The 26,736-nt window shown below is 39.5% G+C and overlaps 1 protein-coding gene across 6 annotated transcripts in view; it reads right to left on the bottom strand.

Annotated features, from left to right (window-relative positions):
- LOC141965032 (protocadherin alpha-C2-like) overlaps nucleotides 1-26,736 on the bottom strand; it is a 106,354-nt gene that overhangs the window by 9,703 nt on the left and 69,915 nt on the right. For all 6 annotated transcript variants that reach the window (XM_074916099.1, XM_074916098.1, XM_074916101.1 and 3 more), the window contains one exon: nucleotides 26,117-26,205. In XM_074916099.1, coding sequence (XP_074772200.1) covers nucleotides 26,117-26,205 — 89 coding nt within the window. The remainder of the gene's footprint in view (nucleotides 1-26,116; nucleotides 26,206-26,736) is intronic.

Below are 26,736 nucleotides of genomic sequence, written 5' to 3'. Positions count from 1 at the left end.
TTTTTATTTGAGCATTTCACCATGTCTGCAGGCCTATAGTGACCATTTTTAAAGTTCATAGTTGAAAACAGCCAAAAAATTGCCAACCCAGACGATTTTCATTTTATAAATATAGTGTGGGCAGCTAGAGCACCAACCATTCTGCCCTTGTTTTAATGCAAACAGTAGGGTAAAGGGCAATGAATAGTGCAGGAAAACTGGACTTGGTGTTGAGGGGACTGCCGTGCCCCTCAGTACTTGGGAAGGGAGAGGGGAGAGGTGGTATGGGGGGACTCGCTGCCACCCATCCCACCTCCACCAAAGAAAAGGCTTTTCTTTGCCTTAATGTCAAACCAGGTGCTATGTAATCTCCTTAAATGCCCTAAACTGAACTGATTGGAGCAGTAAACAGCTACCCAGGCCTCTGCTGAGGGCTGATTTTAAGATTGCTAGGTGACACATTCCAAAAATGTGGACTTTGAGACAAATCTTTAAAAACTGAGATGTCTGATTTGTGTCTCAAATCTGCCTCTGGATGTGACCAGGAGGGAGGTGGCATTCTAACTGCTTTCAGCTGACTGGTGCTGTGTGTTGGTGCTGCCTCTATTATATAAAGACACGAAATATTGCAAAGAGAGCAAAAATCATTGGAGAATACAAAGCTCTGAACGTCAGGAGGACAGAAACAGATCTTGCACTGCTTAGTCTGTATTATGGATAAGACTTAATACCATAATTCTACATAAAAAAAAAAATCTTACATACAAGCACTTTTAAGTCAACAAGACAGCAGGCTCAGAGAGCACCATAAATCCTGCTTGTGAAGGTGAAAAGGAGGAAGCATTTCCTGGCTGCTGCTGCCGCCTTTTAATAGTGTTCTGCAGCCAGCCAGCCCCCTCCTCCCCTGCTCTCTGTTACTGAACTGAGGCCAACAGCACAGACATCCTCTATATCCGGTCACCTCCTGCCACTGGAGGCCACTCTGCTTCCATGGGGTGATCACAGGATCAGCAGCTTGGACTCCAGCCTACAGCTGCTACAGCCACCCTCTGCCTCAGCCCCTATCTCAATGCCTGCCTGTGACCGAGTCCCCAGATAAGGAAAATCTCAGGCTGGGGTTTTCAGGTTACCTGAAGGGAAGACAGAAGGTAGGATTAGATGTTCTTGCATTGGATGTCCTGGACAGGACTAGCTTGTTTTTATTTGTGTCCACCTTGGAGAGTGAACAATCCTATAAGAATTCATTTGAATTCAGTCCTTTCTGCTTATCCTCAACAAAAACGTTTACCAAGTACCAGTTTCTACAACTGTGAAAGACTTCTGCAGGTGAACTTACCTTAGCACAGTCCATATTACTGCTGGTGCATAAAGAGGAAAGAGCCCAGCATGGCTACCAACACCCAGTGCTGGTAGGCAAAAGAGAATCCCCACTTTTTAACAGAGCACAATTAATAGACAGTAACTATGGAAACTTGAAGCATCAATTTTAGTCTTTCAAAGCAGAAGCTAATTTTAACCAACTAATTGGATGTTTGAAGTGGTAGTGAAAGAAAATGGGACACATTTATTTCAGTGCTTTTAGAGGCATCTATTTTAAACATGAATGAATGTGTGAGCTTCAACACTTAGAAAAGATAGCATAGTAATGAATCATAGACACTTAAGAAACAGTCTTAAAAGACAACTTTTTTCTTTCCTGATCATCTATGTTTAGCTTAGAGGCTTCAACAGTTTCTCTTGCATATGGCTCCCACCCCAGCAGTCCAAACCATTGTAATTTCCAGGCCAGATGACCACAGTGTGAAGCTTTCTGCTTGGATCTTCCTTTCTATAAATGTACAAAGCTTGGGAGTGTGGAAAATACAGTGCCTTGTCTCTCAGATGTTGAAGGTGGCTCTGTGTTCTGAATCTCAGAGCTGGAACCTGTTCCCTGGCTCCCTCTGGCTCTGATCACCAATAAAGGGGTAATTTTACTGGAATTTTATGGATGAAAGCCAAAACTGGCCTTTTCTCTATCTGGACCATAGAGGATACTATTACCGTTTAGTTTAGTTTGGTTTAGTTATCATCAAGGGTTTTCTTAATTTTAAAAGTAAACTATACCATATAGCTGTATAAAATCATTTTAGACCTACGTCATCCTTTCACTCACTTACTCTGACTAGTTTATCACTGAACCTCTGCAAACTTCTTCCCCTCCGAAAGCCAATTAACTAAATACTAACCAATGTCTATTTTGATTCTCACCAATATGGCTGTTAGCCAGCAACTTGCCCTAATAGAGGTGTGTTAATTTTAATACCTTTCACAGGAAGGGGCTGTAAAACTCTACACATCAAGGCCTCAGAACAGATTCTGGCAGTCACAGCCCTCTTTCTCTTCCACAATATTCAAGAAACATTAGCAGCTTCCTATCATCTCCTGTTAGGATCACATCCCATTATTATTCCTTTTTACTGACAGGGGATGAAGCTAATAATATTTCACATCAGCTAAAAAGGAATCTTAGTTAAATGTGATGAGTAACTGCTAATACAATACGATAAGCCCCCTGGATAAGCACACTACACAATTTCTCTGTTTTTCAGAATTCTTTAAATATTCTCTGAGGAGAAAATGGAGGTGACCTTGTGAAGATTCCCCACATCCATTTTCCTACTGCAGAAGGACCTTTGCTCTTTCAAGTGGTTGTGAAGTCAGCCCTTGGAGGACTTTTTCTTAGGCTGTAGGTAAATCCAGATATTATGATCATTTCATGTCATCTGGGTCTTTAACCCCTTAAAGTAGATTATTTTGGTTCTGATGAGATGAACCAGATTGACTACCCTAGAAGAGTGGATCCTACTGTATCATGGCTCTAAGGCTTCTACCCATTTGTTCTTCCCTGCAGCTAAAAGTGTCCTCTCTTAATTGAGAGGACAGTACCTGCTTGAACCATATGATGAAAAGTTTGCATTAGGTTTTCAACAGGTGTATATCTGTCTAGTTCTGCTAAATTTAATAGATCTGCATGCAGTTCTGCTCTGGCTGGCTGTTAAAAGCCAATTTAAATGTGTTTTTGAACCTCTTAACTTGTTCAGCCCTTTATTCTCCTTCATATAAATTGAAATCACAAACTGCTAGGTGATGTGCTCTAAAGGCCACACAATGCTGAAAAGAAGAATTAACAAAGAGATTATTTGAGGGAGGATAATATAAAATTATGGAATATTAAGGTATGATTATCTAAGTAAAGACAGGATCAAAGTTGGCAGTTGCTCTAAATGGATGGCACCACATTGCAACAGCAATTTCAACAAAGTTGCAGTTACCTTTTGTGTCTTGTCTCTAGAACTACACTTTCTTAAGTGGTAAGTATCATCAGATGGTAAGTATTAAGTCTTGGAGGCCTAACACTTATACAAAAACTGGGTAGAGCCGTCACTGTAATCTTTTCAGAATAGAGCCCTCATAATCCCAGTTTAAGAGTTAGTAAATGACCTACTTTATATTTCAATTATTTTCATTTTAATTTTATATTGCCAGATCTTTAAGCCAATAATTATTGCCTCAATGGAACAATTGGAGAAATGGTTTAGGTTTGCCCTTCCATGTAAAACAGTGCTTTACATTATACTCAGGAACTGCTCATTTGCTAATGAACTCTCTTTCAAGAAAAGCATTGCTCAAACAGTTGTAGTAACATATCAGAAAGTTATTTATATAATATGCCTGCCATTTAACTTCTTTGAAGGAAATATTAAAAATGGAAGAACTGGCTTGAAATGAACAGGAAGATCAAATCTGCAATATGAATTATTACACATAAAGTGTAATGGATGTAAAATGGATGCCTGAGAGCAACATAAGGAAAATTAACTTCATTTCTATATTATTGCTTAATGGAGGCTGACATAGAAAAAAAATCCTATCTTGATTAGATCTTAGAAAATTCACATTTCTTTTAGCTGTGATTCTTTTAAATTAAAAGGCACGGAGAAAATAAAGGACAGACGGTATCTGGATTGATAGCATAGTTATTTTCCTTCCAGGAAATGTGTCATATGCCCAGGCAACTAGGACAAGCTGTCAAAGAATAGAAACATTTAAAACATCTTAGCGATTATAAAGGCTAAAAGGTGATGTTATTGCTTATTGAATCTTTCACTTCAAAATTAATTTTAAATTACCATCTGGTGGGATCTACATATAGCATATTTAAAAAAATATTTTAAATCTCAATTAAACTTTAAAATTTTGTTTTCCCTTTGTAATTGTGTGTATATACATATGTGTTAATATACAAATGGTTCATTTGCTTTGAATTTCTGTGATTGTTGAGGACGTGACTATCTTCTTAATTATTACATATACGGTCTACATTAAGTGCACTCAGAATGATGCAGAGAGCAGCTCCTGACAGTATCAGGGACCACTATGAAGTGTCAGCCTCATGCATGCCAATCCGTAATATGGGCACTGTGAGAGGCACTTTGTTAGCAGAAAGGAAACCGGTGATGTAGGTACATGCATTGACATTCTTTGCATAAATTGTGGCTTGCTATTACCAACAGTGGTCCTTGCACAGAGCTGGATATACATAATGCAGAGTTTTTCTTGCAGCAACTGTAGGACAAATCAGATGCTTATATGTCAACTTTAAAAATTGATTTGAGTTGGAAAAGTGAAGTGAGACAACATTATTTGCCATTCCATCAAAGCCCTATGCAACCAGGGCCTCCTGAACCAGTCTTTGTGCTTCCAAGGATGGGCCAAGCTCTCTCTCGCTTCAAAGAACACCCCATTTCAGATTCTACTTTCCCAGGATCTTTCCTCAGTCACACCAGTACCACCTGAGGACACGGAGGAAATGGCTTGTTACATTATCAACTTTGTATCTGGAATAATATCTTCAAGGGTATCACATCCTGGTCCATTTTAATCCATGCAGACCACTCAAGTTCACAAAGCCCTGATGTGTGGTGCAGCTCACATACGTCAGATCACATGATGATAAACGCATATTCTTGCTATACCAGGAATCCCCAGGGCCAGGCAAGCCAACTCACCCACCAGCTCTCCAGATCTCTCAGCTGATTGCATTTGGTGTACGAGTTGGCAACAGGAGCAATTCTTCATTGCAAAGGCGTGAGACCAGCATGTGTCAGCAGGAGAGCACAAAGCCAAAAGAGCTTCATCCTCAGATTAACACCTGACAGTTCCACAAAGGGGGATTTTTGTCAGCTATTTCAATATATATGCCCTCACTGGAAAGGGAGAAAAAAAGAGAAGGCAACTTCTGCAGCAAAATACCAATTGCCTGGACAGCAGCAAGCACAGCCATTCATTAATCTTGATAGGCCTTGTCCCACTAAGCACTAGGTGTAGAGGGCTGCAGTCCTTAAAATTGCTTCATATTCTCTTTGTGATCCACAACTGCAGCACTGAACCTAACTTAAAGGTATTCCCTTTACACCAGACTTGAAGAACAAATAGCTTGGGGTAGCCAGCAGAAATGTAGCTTGTGACAAGGAGAAAAAAGCTCTATTTATATCTTTTCCTGCTGACACAAGGAGCAGCACACACTTCATTCAAGCATACACGCAGCTGCTCAGTGACTGGAATTTCTGCAGCGGCTTAGAGACCGGAGGAAGTGCAGTCAAAGCACATATACTCTGTACGGAGGAGAAACGATAGCAAAGGGATGCTTTAAAATGCTGTCTTCGATCTAGTTCATTCTACCCACCAGAGAGGCACACCACTCTGAGTTTTATATTCAAAACCATGTGTGCATATTTACTGAAACTAGAACTAATATTTAATAATTCTTCCTGTAAAAACAGTGTAATCATGCAGGTAGATCTTCTACAAGCAGCTATCAACAATTTTTGCATCTGCAATTATCAAATTTGCATCTCTAGTGAAACAACTCAGTGAACAGGCAAACAGATCTGTATCTCTGTACACCAGCAAATCTGCCATTCGCTTACAGCTGATGTGTCGGTCTTCAGGAGAGGACAATACCTGGAGAGAGGACAATTATTTAGGCTCAATAGCAAATAATGATATGAGCCATATAGTTTGGTGTATAGTATATGAGAGAAAAAAATAGCAGAAATAAATTATGATGGCTTTACTCATTTTTTTTTTCAGGGGCCAGAGATTTCCCTTTGGCACATAAATATTTTTGAGAGAGAGAGGAAACCAACAACACACCAACAAAATAACTGTTTATAAATACTGAGAATAATGTCTTAATTGTTCAGCTGCTCTCTCCAGGCCTTAGCCATTCACCAAAGTATACCAAACAGTGCCAGGTGGGATGACTTTCTCCTTATTGAAGAAGCTGACATAAACTCATTGATCCAAGGCCATGCTAGGACCCAAAGTCACCTGTTTGGACAACTATGTCTGCAACTGCACCCAAACCTGCAGAGCTTTCTTAAAGCAAACCCCACTATTTTTCACTTCTATAAATAATTTAGTAATCAGTTCATCATATTTTCAAATATCCCTCCCGACCCAGCCTGCAGCTTTGAATGTCTTCAGAAGCCAAAGTGAATCACCCATTTTTCTGCCTCCTAATCCTCAACTATCACAAGGCTCTCTGCAAGTTTTCTGCTGCTCCTCCAGGTAATTCTGCTTTGGGCTCAGTACAAAAGCTGCATTTAGCAAGAAAAAATGCTGAGCAGGTGGCACTACCGTAGTCTAACACAAGAGAATAGAATCAAGCTTGTTCCCTTATGGCTGTTGTATTTTAATCACAATTAAATAATGAAAGAGCATGAACTGCAGCCTGAGTTTTCTCATGTAGCTTTTTCTACCTGCATGAGATTTTTGTGTCTCTAGGCTTTGCACTGTGGGATCATGTCAGGGCCATTCATTCTGCCAGTTCTCAGAATACTTGTCACTTCAGTAAAGTATCAGTAGTTTTGTGATTTTGTGAGAATCTCAGGTTTCACAGGGGAAAAAAAAAAGTTACTTTTAGCTGCTAATGCACCAGAAAGCAAATAAAAAGGAACTCCTTTGTTGTTGTTGTTGTTGTTTTTTAAATAATAATTTAAAAAACAACCTCTACATGAGACTTAAGTTTTGAGTGTTCAGGATTGGCAGCATAGGACTGACCCAATGCGATTTCATGGTCTGTTTATCCATCCTATTTTCTACACCATCATGCAATTAATAACAGGTGCTCTCTCTTACCTAGTCATCTGTGGAAAACAACATGCCATGCATGTGCTACTGATGCAAAGAAAGCAACCGCCTTCATAAATCTAATCCCAGTCAATGAAGAGCTCATGTCTGAGAATCACACAACTGACTAATCAATAATCATGGTCTGCAAGACAGAAAAACATCTTCCGATGGCTTCCTTCAAAGATGTGCACTGGTTTCTGGATTATTTTTCAGTATTCCAGTATTATGCTGCTTCCCTAAAGGCTGTGTGGAGCAACACTGTTATCCTGCATAACTCTATCTGGCACTTGACCCGAATATGTTTCTCCTGATTAGGCAGTGACATTCTCATCTGGAAACTCTGCTTGTACATTCACACTGTTGCCTCAGCATAAAGGTTTACCTGAGTTATTCTGAAAACCCATCTGAATGTTTGCTAGGATGTACTGTCTGTATCTCAAAACCTTTAGTGATTAGTATGATTTGGAAGCTTTCACCTCCAGATTCCAGAATCTGCTGCAATTTACACCTCCAATCCTATGTGTTATGAAGTGATGGGTCTCTGTCAAGTGGTGGGAGGGACAAACCTCCACATTGCAAATAACAATTACAACAGCTTTTTTCCCTAACTGCCAACCTCAGCAGATAAATAAAAGAATGATTAACACATAAATAAGAAATAGCCAGTGGTTACTAGTCTTGATTCTTCCAGGTCAAAGATGAAACACAAGCAGGTCTGCAAAGGAGGCACCTCTCCTCTGCAGTAAACAGGAGACTTCACTGTCAAGGTACAACAATTTGCTGCCTTTCACAAATACTAAATCTATCTCAACAACTACATATAGTCAGTCACCTTACCTTAATCCATGTTATATATTTTGCTTATTTGCTATTAGAATTGCACAGTCTCAGACCACATGTTCTGTATGAAAAAACCCCTGCAACTGTTGTCTCTTTTCAGAGTGAATAAAGGCCATTCAAAACACAAACAACCCTCTCTTGCCTCCTCAGTGCCCCTGTGAAAGTAGAAGGACTTTGTATACAGCCCAGAAGGCCAAAAAGTCAGTATCTGGCAGAGCAGAAAGCAAGCTCTGCTCTACAGGAATACCTGTTCACCAGGTTCAGAAGTAATACTCTCAGCATCTGAGCCAACCTTAACTATTAACCCAACATATGAAGGGAGCATCCAGAACTCTGGACCTAGGACATCTGAAAATTCAGTTCAGCAGCAGCACTGTATGCTCAACATTTGCTTGACTAGGGTGTCAAAACTGATGTAGAAATCTGTATTTATATGTTCATAAAATTGAGTACCATGGAACTAATATAGCTCCACTTTTTACCAGTAATTATTCTGGAGTGCAAAATGGCCAATTTTCTCATTTTGTGCATGCTACATGATGACTGCTAGACTTTCTGAAGGCTCGAATGGTGCTCTAGCACTATATAATCTCAGAATTAAACAAAATCAAATCTATAATCCGTATGTCTTTAGGAAAAGCCTGGGGTGGAAAAAGGAAAGGAAAAATAATCATAACTCTGATGATGAAGAAAAAATAAACAAACAGTTTTATTTTCTAAAATCAGATGATCTTTCCACGTTTGACTACTGAGCTCTGTACATGGGACTGGTAACAATTAGCTTTCATGTAACTTCTGAAGTATAATGTTCTGCACAGCTCAAAGAAAAGGTTATTGCTGTGAAGCCAAAATGGTAGAGCAAATATTTAATTACTCTAAATCCTAGCCTGTACGTCAAAAGTACGACCAGTCCAATGCAATCCTGTCCACTTTTGCCAGAATCCATCACCATATTACCCAAATCCCATGCAGTAATATCAAAGACTGTTGAAATGTTTGGAAAAAAAACTAGTTTGACCTTCCAGTCACTGTGTATCGTTAAAGGAAAACATCAACTAGGCTGGGCTTCCATAAATGAGCTAAAAATAAATAAAATTTTAAAAAGATACAGATAATTAGGAGTCTCTAATTAGGAGTCTCCTGACCACAACCTCAGCGTTTTAATTTCAGTACAACAGAAAACAATGAGATTTCACAGAAGTCCAGGTCTCACTGGTCTTGGTCTAGGACTGCTCCTGGAGCATGAGATGGAGTGATGATCTGTGATGAGCATGAACCACAGTGGTTCAAAGATGCCATGAGGAAAGACCTGCCAATGGAAGGCTGAGACTCCTAGCCATGGGCATAGCTCTTCATTTCTCCAAGGGGGAATGAAAGTTCCTGTCCTCAGAAAGGAATTCCAAACGTCAACAAGGCAACTATGGCTTGGGGAAGACAAGCAGCGCAAGCTGTGGTTTAAAGAGAACAAAATATAAATATCATGTTTTCTGCTCCCCACTCAGATCTTCTGTCCCCTCTTTTAAGTAAATGGTAAGGATGCTAAAAGCAATAGCTTTTATTGTGCTTGAAATAGTGCTTGAAAAGAATGCTGACTACCTAAAAGTGAGATACAAGTACATGAAAATAGCAGTCACTTCACCAGGATGGAGGAAAGACAGAGAAAACTAGAGCAAGCTATTACACATATGTGGATTACAGAAGAAAATGTATGGCTATGTAGATGGATAATTCAATCAGATCAATACACAAGGATCTCCTGTATATTGAGAAATCATCAGAAAACCTGCAGCTAAAAGGGTTAATAGTGTAGGAAGGAGAGTGTATACAGGCAGGAACTCTGAATGATTTTTTTTTTTTTTTTAAACTCTTTCAAGAACCTGGTCTTGTTAACTTTATCACAAGTCAACGATCTGAAGAGCTTCCTGGATACTGTTAGGAAAGTACAGAATTTGGAAAGGTGGTTGGTGACACTATAAACTGCTTACTCCCTTCCTACCCTTTGGTCTGGGCTCGTTCATTCAGGCTTTCAGTCTCCTGTGAACTACTGGCGTTTTCAGACATTAGCATTATTCAGTATAGGATTTCTTCTGCCTTATTCATCTTCATCTTGTCTGCCTGGCAAAATTTTCCTGTCTTGGGGCAGGTTTCATGAAAGACTGTAAAGCTGAGTCTGCAATGAAAGGGAAAGAGTTGGCTACATCCTTCCTACACTCATTTCCAGAGGCATTTCTAGGGTATGATCTGGGGATTTTTTTCTAGGCTTGCTTTCTTTTCCACTAAATTGGTAATTCAGTGCCATTTCTCTAAATGGGTGCCATTCAGATGGTTGGAGTTTCTCTACTGTCCGCATATATCAGTACTGAAAAATCTTTCAAGCCCTAATGCCCTAAAGCATTTATTCTCAGAAATGCTTACCAAAAGTTAAGACAAAGGCAGTCAGCTAGTCTGATGAGTCCTCTCACTCTGTCTGGCAGAACACAGTCCTTTCCACAATCAGGAAATACTGCCTTGGGCAGATCACTTTGTCCTCAGATTGTAGAAATAGCTGATATTTTTTTCAATAGGTTGTCAATGCTGATTCTCAGTTTACCTACAAGTTTTAAAATAATTCTTTGGCTGTGGACCTGCTTTTCTATTTTTAGTGGATATAACAATTTCTTTTCTTCACAGACTGTTCTTTCTACAGTGATATTACTACATCCGATGGCCATCTGCATTTCAGAGGTTTCATGAACTTCACAGTGGATTCTGTTTTGACTTCAGTTTGCTCTTAGAAACAACTCCTTAGAGAGCATGGGAAGGGCAGGAAGAACCTGTGATGACCTCCCTCCTCTCTTGTGAATATACTTATGTAATACTTTAACCATATCAAGGCTTACTTTACCTGCTATGATGAATTCTAAGTGTCTCATGGCTAGTGGGTTTCTCATGGCAATTGCCCTCTAGCCATTAAATAGTTTTGTTAATACAACACAAACATTTGGTCATGTTCTCCAATCCAATATTGCTGATTATATTGCAGCTGGCAGCACAATCCATCTGGAATGGAATTGGTCACTGATCAAATAGACTGGCTGCACCTATGGCGGCTGAATGCCTGGCAGCTCTTTCTGACTAGTGTATTTGCTGAGAATGTCTGGGTCTACAAAAATCATATCATCGGTCTCATCTTCATTGTAAGTTTCCACATCACCAGGTGGATTCTTGTACCTAGTTTTTCTTAGTCTGGATAGCTACAGTATCCACAGATTTAGAATAAACCTGTTTCCATACAGTGTCACTACCTGCCTTTCCCAGCAGAAGGCAAAGGTTATAGTCTCAGGTAAGAACACAAAAGTCATGGCTCTGTGTATTTCGGCCTCTGTCTACAACACAGATGTCAGCATTTCTGGTAGTTGTGATAGGCTATTTGAATAATAGTGAAAAAGAAACTTGGCAAACATAATTATCTGATCTGTTACAGTTACCTGCTCTAGAAGTGACAAACTAAATGTAACATCGTTTCTTTACAACAGAATTTGCTTGAGTTCCCAGGTTTGTGTGACCAACTGGGATTCTATCATTTATGCCACAGGTGACTAACATTAAACCAAAAACCTGTTTTTCTCCTGATTCTCAATTTCTGACATGTTGAACTGGTACACTTGCCTTGTGCTCATAGCATTCAATATTGATCCATCTCCTATAGACCTGAGCGTTGCTCTGATGTTGCACCTGGGGCTTTTTTTTTCCTGATTTTTTGTATTTGAGTGGCCTCAAAACCAGATTAACTGACTGATGTAGTGCTTATCTATACCTAAGGCTCTACATAAGCAATCCAGGGAGCACAACTGGGAGAAATGTTCAGTATTTTTGCAAGTCCACTGAAATATGGAGGAGCCATGCAGGCTGAGCATAGCCTAAGCTGTTGTGACAGTATACCTGTAACCCATGCGTATCTCATATCTAATTTCGGAAATCAGTGTCTCCAGTGCTGGAGCAATATGTTCTTCATGCAGATATCTATTCAATTTTTCTACTTCATAAATACACTTCAAAAAGAACACATTTTAGAAGAATTAATTCTGTCAGGGGATTACTATACTTCTCAAACCCCTTATCAAATGCTTCATTGTTCTTGGACATAGTATCTCTTTCATTGTTTGTGTTCTTCTTACTCAGGTAATGAAAGTCCTTATCTTCCTTTTCTCTTCGTTATGTTATGAGCAACTCTACAACAGTTCTTGTTTCCTGTTTCTGCCACCATGTTTTGACAATGTTGATTCTCTACAAGCACAACAGTCCTTTGTTCTGAAGATGCAGTTTCGCACATTTAGTCTGTAGTATCCCTACCACTTCTTGTGCTAGTATTAGTTTGCAGCAGCAGCTAATTTAGCTGAAAATTAAGTCTACACAAGCCTTTTCAGGCAGATCAGCTCCCTCAACCAGCTAACTCTGACTATGTCAGAGGAGAAACAATGCTGATTTGAGAGAAGACTGCAATGTATGGGAAGAACTAAAAGAAAAAGCAAAACCAAAAATCTCAGACTTAGACTGGTATAATCTGATGTGGAACTATACAAAGCCCATCCATTTAGTCCATGTAGCCTCCCTGCAATGCAGACAAGCTCTTCCCTGCTACAAGCCTATTTTCCCTGCCAGCTGCCTCCATGGTTCTTTGAATAGAAGCTGGGTAAGAGCAGGGAAGTATCCCATTGTCCTAAAATTGAAAAATAACTCTTTATAAAAATCAAAATTACTTGCAGTAAGCCTGCAACACATGTAGGACTACAGACAATAGGACAGAGATAAGCCTGCTTCCTCTAACTCCACTTTATGCAGCCTGTCTCCTCCTTCCATCCTCCACAATCTTACTTAACCACCACCAAAAAAAAAAAAAAAAAAAAAGCAGCAAAAATCTGATATGCTCATGATATCGCTGTGCTTTACAAAGTAGGGATTTTTATTTTGGTTTCCTAGCAACTCTGCAGGCCACTGTGGCAGTGATTTTGTGCTGAGCATTAGTTAACATAGCATTGTTACAGTTCTTCTCAAATAGATACTTTAGACTCTTTAACTGCCTCTTTCTCTCCTTTAATGCACAAGTGGAGTGCACTCTAAGGCTGCCTGGAAGATTACTATGAAGCAGGAAGAAACACCTACATTTTACTTTTACTTACATTCCATCCTCTGATGATTTTTGGTCCACATGAAAGAACTGTGAAGAGCTCTCTAGCTGGTATTTAATCCAAATTAATCAGGAGAAATGAACAAATGGAAAGAAGAATCTGCAGATTAGAGTGAAGTTATCAAAAACCTCCAGCCAGGGCTGACCTTACTTCATAGCTATGAAGGACCCAAATGCAGCTTCTGCATTGTCTGTTACAAACACTTGCCATCTGGGAATGGTAAAAAGAGAAATACCAGGCAAGAATAAGGAGGTTTATTGTAAACCTGGATGAGGATTAAGCTTTTAAAATTATATTTGACATATAATTTGAAGATTCATAAAAATGCATCAAGAAATAAACACTCATAGCATCAGTATTCATGGCTGGGGATGTATTTTCCACTGAGAACAGCTACAAAGCTGGTAGAAATGCTCCGAGCTTCCCGTCATGCTGTCTAGCCAATGTGCCTCAGAAAAGATCACAAGCTGACCTGCATGGATTTAGCCTACATGACTCACTGGCCTCCCTGCTAGGGCTGCCAATTAGTTTCAGTTGTGACAGTGTTTTCTCTGATGCGGCAAATTGCCAGCGAGAAACTGGATTAGGGTCACCAAATTATTTTGCTTGGGGGCCCAGAAGTAAGTAGTTCTCTTTCCCGTTAACAGATCTTCTAGATAGGTTTAGCTACAGTTTGAAAGTCTGTACACTGAGATGGATATACTGATTTACAGTGTGAAACAACAGAAATGCGCTTTGTTCTGTCTCCAAACTTCGCTGCTGAAAATTGTTTTACTACATAACTGCATCTGCACTCTTCAGAGGGCAAAGACAGGGATCCAGAGCGGATCACAGCACATGTGGTCCTTGTGGGACTCTGTAACCTTTCTTGCCCCACAGGAAATAAGCTCAATTAAAAGCAAAAGGTGATGTTCATCATGGTGCTTTATTTCTTCCAACTGCAGTGAAGTCTGGGAATAACTGAGGCAGATAGTCTGACACTAATGTTATTCATTTATTTTAATTCTTCTGTTTCTAGTTACACATGTGGGAGGCTCTGCTACCTACTTAGCATAAATTTGCAGCAAGATAATAATCTACCAAAACCAGGTAATTTTTGCCATGAAGAGATGACATTATACATGATAACTAGAGAGAACAAATCCCCTGGAAACCTAATGAGCAGTGTAGTGCTAGCATACTCCTGCTGATAGTCTATGCATGCTGCAATTACAGGTCCCTTATATGGGCCAGCTTATCCTCTATATGTGACCGAATATATTTGACTTTGGGCATTTGGAAAGGATGCTGCTTTCCATTACAGTCTGAGATGACAATGGAGCAGTTCAAAATGGTGTGGTGAACATTGAAGATAAAGTATTCGGTTACTGTAGTTATGAATTATGACTACTTAAACACAACTATAGGCATGCAAGTTGATTTACCACTAAAATGACAGCCTCTTGTTCCTGGTTGCATACAGAATCATGGAAAATTATGTACTAAGAGACAGTGAAAAACTGAGAGTAGGAGGGAGGAGAATGTAATTTGCAACTGCAGATGCAGAGATGTGTTCAGTGTGTAACGTTCCTCAGTAATGAAAAGCCTGGGTTGGATTCTGTGTCTTAAAATCAATGTTGTAAGGTCTGCAGGCAGAGTTTGGAGGAAATTTGGGGGAGGAATTGTTCATTCTGCATTTTTCAGTATTATGATAATATTTTGATACAGGTTTTGCCATTTTTCACTCACTGCCTTTGTTCAAAACCCCTCTGATTTTATTCTAAGTCTTACAACATTCTGTTCTTCCTTTAAGCTCAGCTACCACATTCAAGTGATTATGTGCAACAAAAATAGCAGAAAATTGAATCAAGAGAACTAAAGCAGGGTCAGGACTTCCCTGATTGTTTTTGAGCTCAGTCTATGGTTTCTTGATTTCCAAGTTTCTCCCAGCGTATGAAAAATCTGAATGTGAAAAAACTGATTAAATTATTTGTTGAGAGTTTGCCTCTTGGAAATAATTAGGTATTTATTTTTCAAGGTTTGAATAACCTAGCTAGTATAAGCAATCCACAGGACCAGGCACAAGGCCAAGGAGGTGTGATTACAGGATAAGAAGGTATAACCTAAGGCAAAATCCCTCGACAGCCCTGGTAACCACAGGGACAAATGCAGAGAGGGAAGGGCAGAGGACCTTTCTTGCCATTAATTGTCTAGGTGAGCCTAAGGAGATTAGCTGCACAATTAGGCATTTAATCAGTCCACTCCCAGTCCAGGCAGCAGCCTGCTCTGTGTGTGCTTCAATACTATATGCCTGAGAACTGACCTTTACATGAAGATTGAACTCTCTTTGCAGACCCTCAAATACCACCCAGCTCTATGCGACAGGATAGCACACGCCCCCCAAGAGATCCTATGAATCCATTAGCACAGGATTTGCTTGCCAGTCAACAAATCTTACTTGCTTTTTCAACAGCTCCTTTTCTTAACAGTTAAAAGACAGGTCATGGAAGGCAGGCACAAGACAGAAATGGGCCACTAACAACAGCAAATGAAGCACTTGCTCAGTTCCTAGTAACAATAAGCAATTTAATTTCATCGTGTTCAAACCACTACCAGTGAATTCTGTTCTAGCTCCAGCCTCCTTTATAGCATTTGCTGTGGGATGAACTGCTGCTGTTAACTGTTTTGCCCTGGTCCTCTCTTGGTATCTGAATCCAGCACTGTGTGCTGAGCTGGGATGTGCACGCTTCCAACAAGATCCCGCATTCTGCACCAAGCTTCCCCTGCCTTATCTGAACCTGTCTTATCTACTTCTGCAAGTAGAAGCAGCACATGATTTTTCTCAGCATAAACACATAGAAACAATTTCCACAAGGCTGCAAAGGGTTTGTTGTTGTTTTTTTCTTCCTAATCAACCCAGTCATTTTGCTAACTGTGTGTGCATGCTAAGAGAGGATGCTTCTAGGGATGGGTGACTGTAATTATACAAGACAAGAGCAGAGAACTGTACTCAGATTCATTCCCTCCACAGCCAGAGCCTTGATTTTTCTGAGAATTAAATCCCCATAATGAAGGGGATGCCTCTGTGGGCTGCTGTTACTGTTTTACATCTCTCATTACACCCTCTGAGTGCACACAAGTAATGACCAAATGAGTTCAGAGTTTATCTCCCAAAGTAAATTCATCATGTCCAGGTCAAATAGTCAGAATGTGTGCTGAAAATATAGGCACGGCATTGCAGTGTTGTTTTCTCTACTTTGTGCAGTCCAGTTCTATTCTGGCAGTCCCACCACGGCAAGGATAGGGCTAAGAGATCGCGGAGGTGCAAAGGAGAGAAATGTAATGGCCAAGAGGAATGTGAACCAGTCTCTGCTTGCCTCTTTAAAAGCAGGGCTTGTGAGCTGCTAAAGGTCTGGCACTGCAGGCAAAGGGCCTGTAAGCACCGCAGTGAAACATGAAGGCCGAAAAAATAATCCCATCGTGTTCAGGAAGCCCTGACCTTACAGCGCTCTCTGGCTCAGCAGCCTGGAGAGGAGCAGGGAAGGATGGCCCTGAACAGGCTCACAGCCTCAGCATAGCTACAGAGCACTTTGTGATAAGAATAACTTTAATTTTTCTGCACCTTTTTTTTTTCCTTTATAAAACAGGATAATGATCATGTCCTTTCCCTTGTGTTCCCAGACTGTCTGCCCTGCTCATGTAAGTGGTAAATTCCTTAAGGCAAAGCTTGTCTTTTGCTATTTGTATGGGCTTTGTGTAGTGCCATCTAAGCTGAGAGGCACTGCCACACTACAACATTAGTAACAGACGGTGAAGCAATGCCTGGTCACAAAAATAAACACATGAAAAATACATTCATGACCCTGTGTACAGCAAAGTGCTGTACACAGGCAGACATCCATTAGGGGAAGATGCAATATCTCAGAGTGGTCTGTACTCCCTCAGCCTCTTCTCTCCCTCCATCACTTGTACTATAAATACATTCAGATCAAAATTTCTTAGAATTGTTTAGAACCCTCCCTATTTTACCCACCTATTTTCTATCAGTGAAATGTATATTGCAAGAGATAACAGGGTTGAAATTCCTTTGGGATCATGAATATCATAAGCTGTTTTGACATTTACTTGAGTATATTTTCTTTAAAAAAAATCTAAAAAGCATAAAATTAAGCCCACAGCAATAGAGAAGGGGGGTGGGGGGTTGGAACAAACCATACACACAAAAGGGAGGCACAACAGGGGGAAAATAAAGCAGCTGTAACCTCATGTGGAAACAATTTGATTACCATCAGTTCCCTGAAGTACTGACCAGATAAACACTTATTTAGCTTATAAGTTCTGACAAGATCACAACCCAAGGTAGTACAGCTGTGAGTGATTTTTCTATTTATTTATTGAAACCTCTGAGAAAATAATAGAGATGGGAATCAAAATCCATGTCTTCTGTGTAGCTACAGATTATTACCAGTAGGTAAGCAAGACAAACCCACTGGTATTGTTACCAAGATCACAAAGAAGCACATGCCTAGAGCAATGAAAAATTGGACTTTATTTTATTTACAAAATAATTTCCTACCAGATGTCTACAAGCCAATCACATCATCTGGCAAATGTGTTTTTTGGTAGAGAGTGTTGTGCCATCCCCCCCTTTTTGGCTCAGTTACAGCGTCATTTGGGGTATGCGTAACTTCTAGATGATATGTTAATCAGGGTGGGAAATCTGATAAACCAACTGGAGTTTTTGGTGTTTGATTCAAAAGAGTTAACAAACTATTGGCCTTTACAAACATAAAAAAAATAACCATGATCAAAATCAGGTACTGTTCAAGAGATGTTGTTTTGTTTTTAAAACATAGAGTTAGTACAAACAGTTACTAACAGTAAAGCATACGGTTAGTAACAGCTATCAAATGAGACACATTTTTCAGGTGCAACTGCAACTTCCATTTTGAGGAAGCAAAGAGATACTATAGGAAAGAAATAATTAAGTAGATAAGGAGTTATTGTCATTAAACTTTCTCCTAGCACCTAAATATAGCAATTATAACCAGCTAGCCAAAACCAGCTTGTGTAAAATCTCTTGCTTTATCACTCCTTCAAATGACAAAGTTTTGAGCTGCAGCAGCTTTTACCCACATTTTGGGAAGACCTCCTTCATATTACTCAGTCATAGAAAACCACTAGCCTTTTGCTCCCATTACTCTTATTTCACTCCTGGTTTTAGAAACTGTTCAGATCTCCTGTGTTATTAGTATCCCAGCTGGAGCTATCAGTCTTACATGAACCTTCAAGCAAGTGGAACAATCACCCGATGTGGAGATCAGAAGATGGATGTGGTCATCTCCACTTTGGTAAATTCAACAGCTGGCTGCAGTCAGGGACAAATGTGGCCCTAATCTAAATTAAAGGACTGCACATGCACAGGGACTTGACTAAATGACAAGATGCACAAATGCATTCTGCATTGCCTGGGGCTAATGAGAAAGGTTAATTCCTCTCACAAATTTTTGCAGCAGGTGGAATCAAGAATTCTCCACAGTATATGAAGACATAAACTCTTCCAAGACCATTCTCTTTCCTAGTCAAAATGAAAACAAAGTCTTCTTCAAATATATTAAGACAAACAGACCACTCAACTTTGAAGTTTCCAGCATTAGCATTTTTCAAATTCTGATGAAGCCTTTTTTGTCCTTACACTGATTCTTCAAGGACTAACGTTATCACACACTATTAAATCTCTCATCCATGTAATCTAATTTAGTTGGTACACTCCACTGAAAAATAATGGACCCTGTGATAAAGATCATAAATGCTATTTCAGGTCAGTCATGATTTTTTTTGCAGCTAAGAGGAAAATAACAAAATAACAGAAAGTAAATTTAACATTAGTCAAGTCATGACTGCAGTTTCTGTATAACATAATCTGTCTTCCCCTCCTTTCTTTGACCACTCAGCTGAACAGAAATTTAAACTAACCTATTCATTTATCTAGTCCTGGCTGCAAATACTGAAAGTCCAAACTGCTGGTTCGACTATATTTTGCATGTGGTGAAGCAGATGAGTTCCTGATCAGTCATCAGTTTTTAAAAAAATAATAATCAGTATATCAAGCTGCATCAGTCATAAAAATTCTTTTTGACATGTTCTTTTGAAAAATCTTTCTGATTACAAAATGCTTTTCTTCGGCCCAAGCAGCATCTGAAATCCTCAGTCCTCTCCAGCTTCCATCAGGCTCTCAGAAATCAGAAGCATTTACCACAGAAAATCCTTAGTTCAGTATGAAATATTGAAAAGGTGATGTGTGGCCAAGCCAGTGATCTACATTTCAGCATTCCTGGAATAACAATACAGAGGGGAGACAGAGCAGACAGATGAGCAGGAATAGACCAGAGTCATTAAATGAAAGGAATAAACAGGTTTTGAAGAGAAACAGGAACACAGAGATGCATGCTTGGCAAACCAGGTAAATAACAGGAAAGAGGTGAAGATGTAGGAAACAGAAGTGGAAAGCTGAAGAGCAGCAAGTATACAGGGAGTATCCTGGGAATAAAGTGTACTGGGAGTAAGGGCAAAACTGAGGGCTGTGTATCACGTTGAAGGCCTCAGAAATTAGGTGGAATTAACTTGAGAATTCAGTGAACAAGGTCAAAGCATGGAGATAAAAGAAAGGGATTTAGCCTTATATGGTCCTTGCAGATTATTTCTATTTCAGTACAGTGTGATTGCTCTGCATCTACATGAGAAAGCTGGCATGATTTCCTCCTCCAGAAACTACTGGGCTGGTAGAGATACTGCAGCTTTAAATAATGATTTTAGTGTGCTTTATGGGGATAAATTTTTCCATGATTACAAGAGGCTGTGAACCAAATCTATATGACATTTTACTGTGTAGGCTTAGAAACTAGTTAAACTGCTTATGACCTTCATTTTGGGGATTTATTATATCAGTAATTTGAAGACTAATTTTCATGAGACATGAAAATTGGCTGTTCTGTATTTTCCCTATTTTCTCCATTAAAAATATACATATCATCAGAGTGTTTCTTGCACCACTTAGGGTATGGTCCTTAGGGCTGGTATTTTGATATGTAGGTATTTCTGGTTTTGAAAGTTGGAATAATGAAATTCCATAGGAAACTGGTTATAAATGAAAATAAATATAATGGATATAAATGTGCACAGTCCTATTTTCTAGCTCCTTCCATTTTAAACGGCTGCAGCAGTCTGCAACAAACCAAGATCCCAGTTTTGTATTCTGAGTTGCTAATTAGTTATTATCTTCTATAGCTTTAATCAATGAACTGCTAAAGCTAAGCCAGTGTTCTCTGCTCTTATTTGTAAATTAACCTTTAACAGTTCTCAAAGAAGCAGCACTTTCAGCTCCTGCACATTCTTTGCAGTTACTGCTTAATTAGATCCTTTTTCTCTAGATAAGGAAGGTTGTTTGAAGAAAGTTAATAGAAACTCACTGACATTTAGGAATAAATTATTCCCCATTTATAACCAGAGTGTAACGCTATATCATATGAAATATGTTATACCTCAGGTCTCATGACTCTCAGTTATTTTCTTAGACTCTTTCTCTTTAAACTGAATTTTTAGAAAAATACTTCAGAGGCCAAGAGCCTTGTGAAGGTACTGTGGCTCTCTGTGAGCTTGTGCTGGAGTGTTATTCCTGCTGAATTCCAAGAACAGTGTCTGTTGCAACAGTGAAAGAGTCAACCTGAAAAACAAATCATGCATTTCTTCTGTGCTGATGTTAAATCGACTCAAAGATGCAGACAGATCAAATGAATATTTCATTAAAAGAACAACTAACTGAAGTGTGGCTTTCTGTCCCCCTCATCACAATCTATTGCCCAGTCTTGTTGTGCCAATCTTCTTTCCAGTGACCTATGCTCAGTAGTCACTTAAAGAGTCTACACTGTGCCATTCCTAATGCTATCTGCCTCCTGTAAACCTTCTAGCATCCTTTTCCAATTGTTTCCCTCTACCAGATCATCTGTGCTCACCTTCCCATTCCAAGATTTTTACTGGTGTCCCCTATCATGTTCTTAGATTTCTCTGCTCAGATCTCTCCTGCTTACACTACTGCCCTCTCTCTTATCTGGGTCCTTCTCATGCTGTTCTGTTGGAAGAGAGTATCTCTTTCTGACAGAATGTTATTTATTCAAGTAGGATTTACTTGCTTGACATACAAATTAGTCTGTGAAAAACAGAACTGTGTATGCCACAACTTACACTAGATAATTATAATAATGCCTCCTCCTATCAAGGCATTTTTGGACATTTTTAATTGAAGTCCATGCAAGCGTCCCCTTTCCTTTCTTCACAGCTTTCCCACAGTCATTCCATTTACAAGTCTCTACCCCAGACCAGCAGTACAAAACTTGCTAGGAAGACTGAATTTACCTTTCAGATAGCTTTGCTTATTTGCCATATTTATAGTTGCTTCTCATTAAATTTTCAGTATTCATCACTTATTCTACAGGCCATGCCCCATCAATGGACCTCTTCTGCATTCCAGCTGATTGCAGCAGGAACCATCCTCTGAGAGCAACATAAATTTATTCCAGAGCAACTGTAGTTACCAGCATAAAACCAGGACAGTCTGAGAATATATAGGCATGGAATATCCTGAGCTAGCATGGCATGTGTAAAAAGGTCATAGTTAAGTAGGAGGTAAGGAACAGCAGGATGAAATACTGAATAAAGACAGGAAAGCTGTGATAGACACAAACTTCAGAGGACAAACGCTGAAAGAATCAGGCTTGGGGTGACAGGACACAAGGAGATACACGTCTTTATACAAAGACTTTATATATATACATTAAAAATACATATATAGCACATACACTCCTCTTCAGACCTGGCGTTGATCTCTGTGTTTCTTGGTTATAATATTCCCCTGCCTTTTCAAGTAGCTATGAAACCCACAGCTAACCTGTCTCTCTTGCTTGTTTCTCTTAGGGAACAGCAGCCAATATTACTACTGCTGTTTACTTGGCCAGTTCAAGGGATAAACATATGCACCATGAATGTCAAGCATGGAGGGCTGCCCATATTGAAATCAGCTGATTCTCACACAGTAAAATTGCTTTTTTCATAAGAGTGCTTTAAAAAACAAGGCTATCACCTCTCTTCCCCAGCAAATTATATGGGGAAAGGAAACAAATGTGACAGATTTACTTAGAAGAATGTTACCACTGCAAAATTAGAAGCACAAAATTAGCATGTTTGAGGACTCCATTTGCCTATGCAACCTTTATTCAGTCTCTCGTGCATATTTGTAAGGCTAGACATTGAAATCCTAGCTTCCTTCATGTCAGTGGGCTACTTGCCATGGACTTCAGAGATGCCAGTATTTCAGCCACAATCTTCACCTACATGCTTCCAAAGTTCAGATGCAGATTTTTCCATGAGGTCCTTTCCTCTTTTGTTTATAGAGTTGTCTGAATAGAAGTATTTTTTCCCCTCTATATATGCAATGTGTGGCCCAGTGCCTTATTTATGGCACACATATAAAGCCTACATTGAATAGAGGATTTAAAATTCCTCCTGGTTGTTTTTCATCAAAAAACCTTATAATTCTCCTGAGTCTTATGTAGACTGTTTTGTGAAGCACTTGCATTACCAGTTCTGTTTTGTAGATTGGAACCTGGACACAGAGAAGTACATACAGATTTGTCTAATGCCCACTAATTCTAATCTCTAAACTAAGTATAAGACATTCAGAATCTTCAGTATGTTTAGAGAAAAGTTTCAATTCATCTTCATTTCTATTATGAGCTCCCACCATTTCTGCAAATCAAGCTCCATTTATTGCAAGTTAGGCATCCAGAAAACAAAGTTCACTCAGATTAGTGGTCACCTATAGAAAGTCTGATATAATTCCCAGTTCTGCTGAAGTACATAGAGCAGAAACCAGAAATCTGTCTGCATTTCCCAGACTCACTATATAGCATGTGGGGGACAAATGAGATGCCCCAGAGAGCTAAACCCAATGTTATCCTCTACCCAGAGGGAGTTTGAGCCTTCTTGTCCCACCTTGCTTGGAAGTATTTTGACTACAAACCTAAAATCTATTGGACTGGTACATAAGAAAATGCAAAGACAGTTAAAAATGAATCGAGATTCACTGTCCCCTGCATGGGTGAAATATGCAATAAAGTCAATAAGAGCATTGTCAGTCAAATGAGGACCAGTTTTTGCTTGGGGAACACATATTTGTTGACACATCATGTGACACTGAAGTTCAGCTATGCATTAGGAAGGAATTAAGGATTTACTGGTTTAACACTTATTCATCTTCTTAAAGTGCTTCTATGACATCATCTTTGAATACTCTCATTGATTAACTCTCTGAATCTGTCTCTGTGAGGCACCTTATCCATGGCTTTTGTGGATTGTTAAATTAAATGAATGGTTTAGTGACAAACTGGGATTAATCCATTGACTAAAACAACTGCATGGAGAATATGTACACAGAATAGGCTTGGAAGTGGTTTCTAGTAATCAGAAGTCAAGACCTGCAGCTGCCACAGTATGCTGAGATAACAAATAGCTTAGCTAGGAGTTTATCTGGACTCAGGTGCACTCCATTCACATGCAAATGATATGTCAGGAGAAAATGCATTTGTTGACTCAATTGACCATAATGAGTTGAATCTCTCCAGAAAAGCATCAACTGTGTATGTTAACCTGACAAAAAAATTACAGGTCTTGAACCTAAGCCAGAAAAAGAAAGAAGCACTGGAAGAGATATTCGGGGAAACTGCAGATAGGATTCTAAAACAGTGGTAGTAAATCACTGAAAAAGTGATGCAAGACAATATACTCAAAGCTACAATCACCAAATCTGAGATTTCCCTATGAATCATGTTTACTATTAAGGACCAGGAATATCTGCAGCTTTTGCTTACAAAGAGAGAAGAAGAATATTAACTGAAACCCACTTAAAAACAGGATAATTAACATTATGTCAGGGTCACTAATCCCTTGGGAGCAAAAAAACTCAAACAGTCTTCATCGTGTAGGAAAAAATACTCATTCACAAGGAACCTGATTCACAAAAATTGGATTTAAAGGTAGCTGTAACTATCACGGATATTCTGCAATCTTAACTAGTCAGATTTTCCTATATGGCAGGAAAATTATGTGTTACTGAAGGTATTTCTTACAACTTGTTTAATACATTACCTAGAAATATAATAAAAAACACAGAGAAACAATGGTCTGCAATGCTCAGTCCAGAAGCCAGAGTAAACAGTCTTGGCACTTGGACTCTCCAGCTGCCCAGCTCCACAGGGCCTCCTGCCAGCTTCCTCTCACTGTGCCTTACAGTTTTCTTCACCTTAAGTAGCCACCAACATAGTAAGCAGCATGTGTGACAGGGATGCATTTACTGCATGGTCATGTAGGGAAAGAGCAATAAGAGCCAAGGGTTACTGCTGCTCCTCAAACGAAGAGATGAGTCCCAAAAGGAACAGCAGGGAGGAGTCGGGTAGCAGAACAGGGCTCTGGGACCCAAATGCCAATGGACCTCCTCAGAAGACAGAACGATCCTACTTTTGCATTTACATTCAGGTACTTAGAAATCTGCATTACCAGCAAGCAAATGTCTGGGTGAATATTTGCATCCATATTGGAGCTGGTGTAAGGTAGTACACTAAGTGCTCAGTCAAGGATGATTAGTGCAGCTGAAAGCCCGAGGGAGCCCCTTGTAAAGGTTAGAGTGTACTTGTGGTGACATTTTCAAATGCAAGCTAAACAGTTATGTGCCCTTCGTAACACACGAAACCTCCTGCAAAACCTCCAGCAGAAGGAAGAGCACACAAAAAACAGGTAATTATAGCCTAGGGGCCCATTATAGAACATATTCATTTCCAAACCTGTTTCTGCAGACAACCCTGTTGTAACTGTGATTGCAAATCCTCGAGTTGCATCTCAGTCCTTTATCCAGGTAAAATTCCCACTTAAACCAAGTGAAAGTTTTGCACCAAAAGGGATTAAATAAAGCATCTCTCACATCTTTTCTGTTGGAGATGCCACTTCTCGGCCTTTGACCTGCCTCTGTGATATGAGTGCCACTCCTCATCTGAATTTCTGGAAGACTCACAATGCTCGCAGAGCTGTCATAAAGGGCTCACAACCCTACACAGGGCATCCACTAAACTGACAGCTTAGTTTGAACACGATTGAAACTGCTGATCATACCACTGACTGGCTGCTCTACCATGTCTCTATATTATTCCTGCTCTAACACAAAAAGTGAGAATGTTTTATTGCCTGCACTGCAAAAGGTACAGGTGATTTCTTTTTTTTTTTTTTTTTTTTTTTATTTCTTAACTCAGTAAAGACCTTTTGTCAATTCTTACTGACTGCTGTAAAGTCACCACTCAGTGACTGAGTAAATGAAACTACATTCTAAAATGCAGTTTGGATCATTTATTTTGACAAAAAAATAATAATTTAGTTTCCATCATCGTGCACTAGTGAATGAAAATAACTAGCAAAAAAATAGGTCTGATTTCACCATAGAAAATGAGAAGAGACGTTCAAAGAAACTTACTGGGTTTTTAAAAATAACAAAGGGATAACTGATAAGCTCCTACCCCAGTTTTACTGTTCTTTTGAAATGGAAGGCAAATCAGCCCTAGATCCAAACATTTTTAATCTGAATACACACATCAGAAGTGAAGCCCTTCCACTGTTCCATTAGACAAACCAATAACCTCCAAAGGCAGGGTGAAAGCTGGCATCAAGGACTCTGATTTCCAGTGCTCATCTGAGACTGAGTAAAGAAAAAGACATATTTTATGCTTTATTATTTCACTCTATTTAGATTCCACAGGTTAATTTACAAGAACTCCACTCAGAGACACAAAACAGAAGAAAACTAAGATGGAGACATTAAGTGGTCTGCTTCAGTTAACATTAGTTCCTCACATATATTCTGAATTTTCACACCTTACCTGGAGTAGCACTGGAGACTGTTGGCCACTGCTGATCAGGCCCTCCTGGTCCTCCACGTAGGACTGCTGCCTCCTCCATATGCACAGCACTGAACAAGCACATATCGTAGTTAGATTATACAGTTCCCCTCTGACCTGGGCTTTATAATGTTTCCCTTTCTTGCTACTTTTCAAAGGTTGTAACTGTTTCTCACTGTGCAACTACAGCTATAACATTGCATGTTGCTAACAAAACCTGCTGCTGCGTTAGAGAGCTAGCTGTTTTGACTTGCAAAAAATATCTTTGATTACTTACTAAAACACATTTGTGGCGTAATTTATAAAACAAACACTTGCAGGACACTTTGCTTTCATTGACTGGAAGTCGCTAACAAGGAAATTACAGACCTTTGCTGTTGTGATATACTAACATTAAAGCAAATAATAAAAAGTTGGGGGAGTTAGTTCTGAGCTTCTGTCACTATGCTACTTTAACAGATCCCACCTTTCTTGATTACTATATGCTTCTCGTGAGCAATTCAGAAAGAGAATGCAGAAACTACCACAGCAAGTTTTACAGTGTCCCATTGTGAGCACTTGGCCTTGAAAGCATCAATTTGGGTATGAGCCAGCATCTTACA

This window comes from Athene noctua, chromosome 12 (assembly GCF_965140245.1).
Source record: "Athene noctua chromosome 12, bAthNoc1.hap1.1, whole genome shotgun sequence".
NCBI classification, from domain to species: Eukaryota; Metazoa; Chordata; class Aves; order Strigiformes; family Strigidae; genus Athene; species Athene noctua.
Note: the sequence above shows the minus strand (reverse complement) of the source record. Positions and strands in the feature narration are given on the sequence as shown.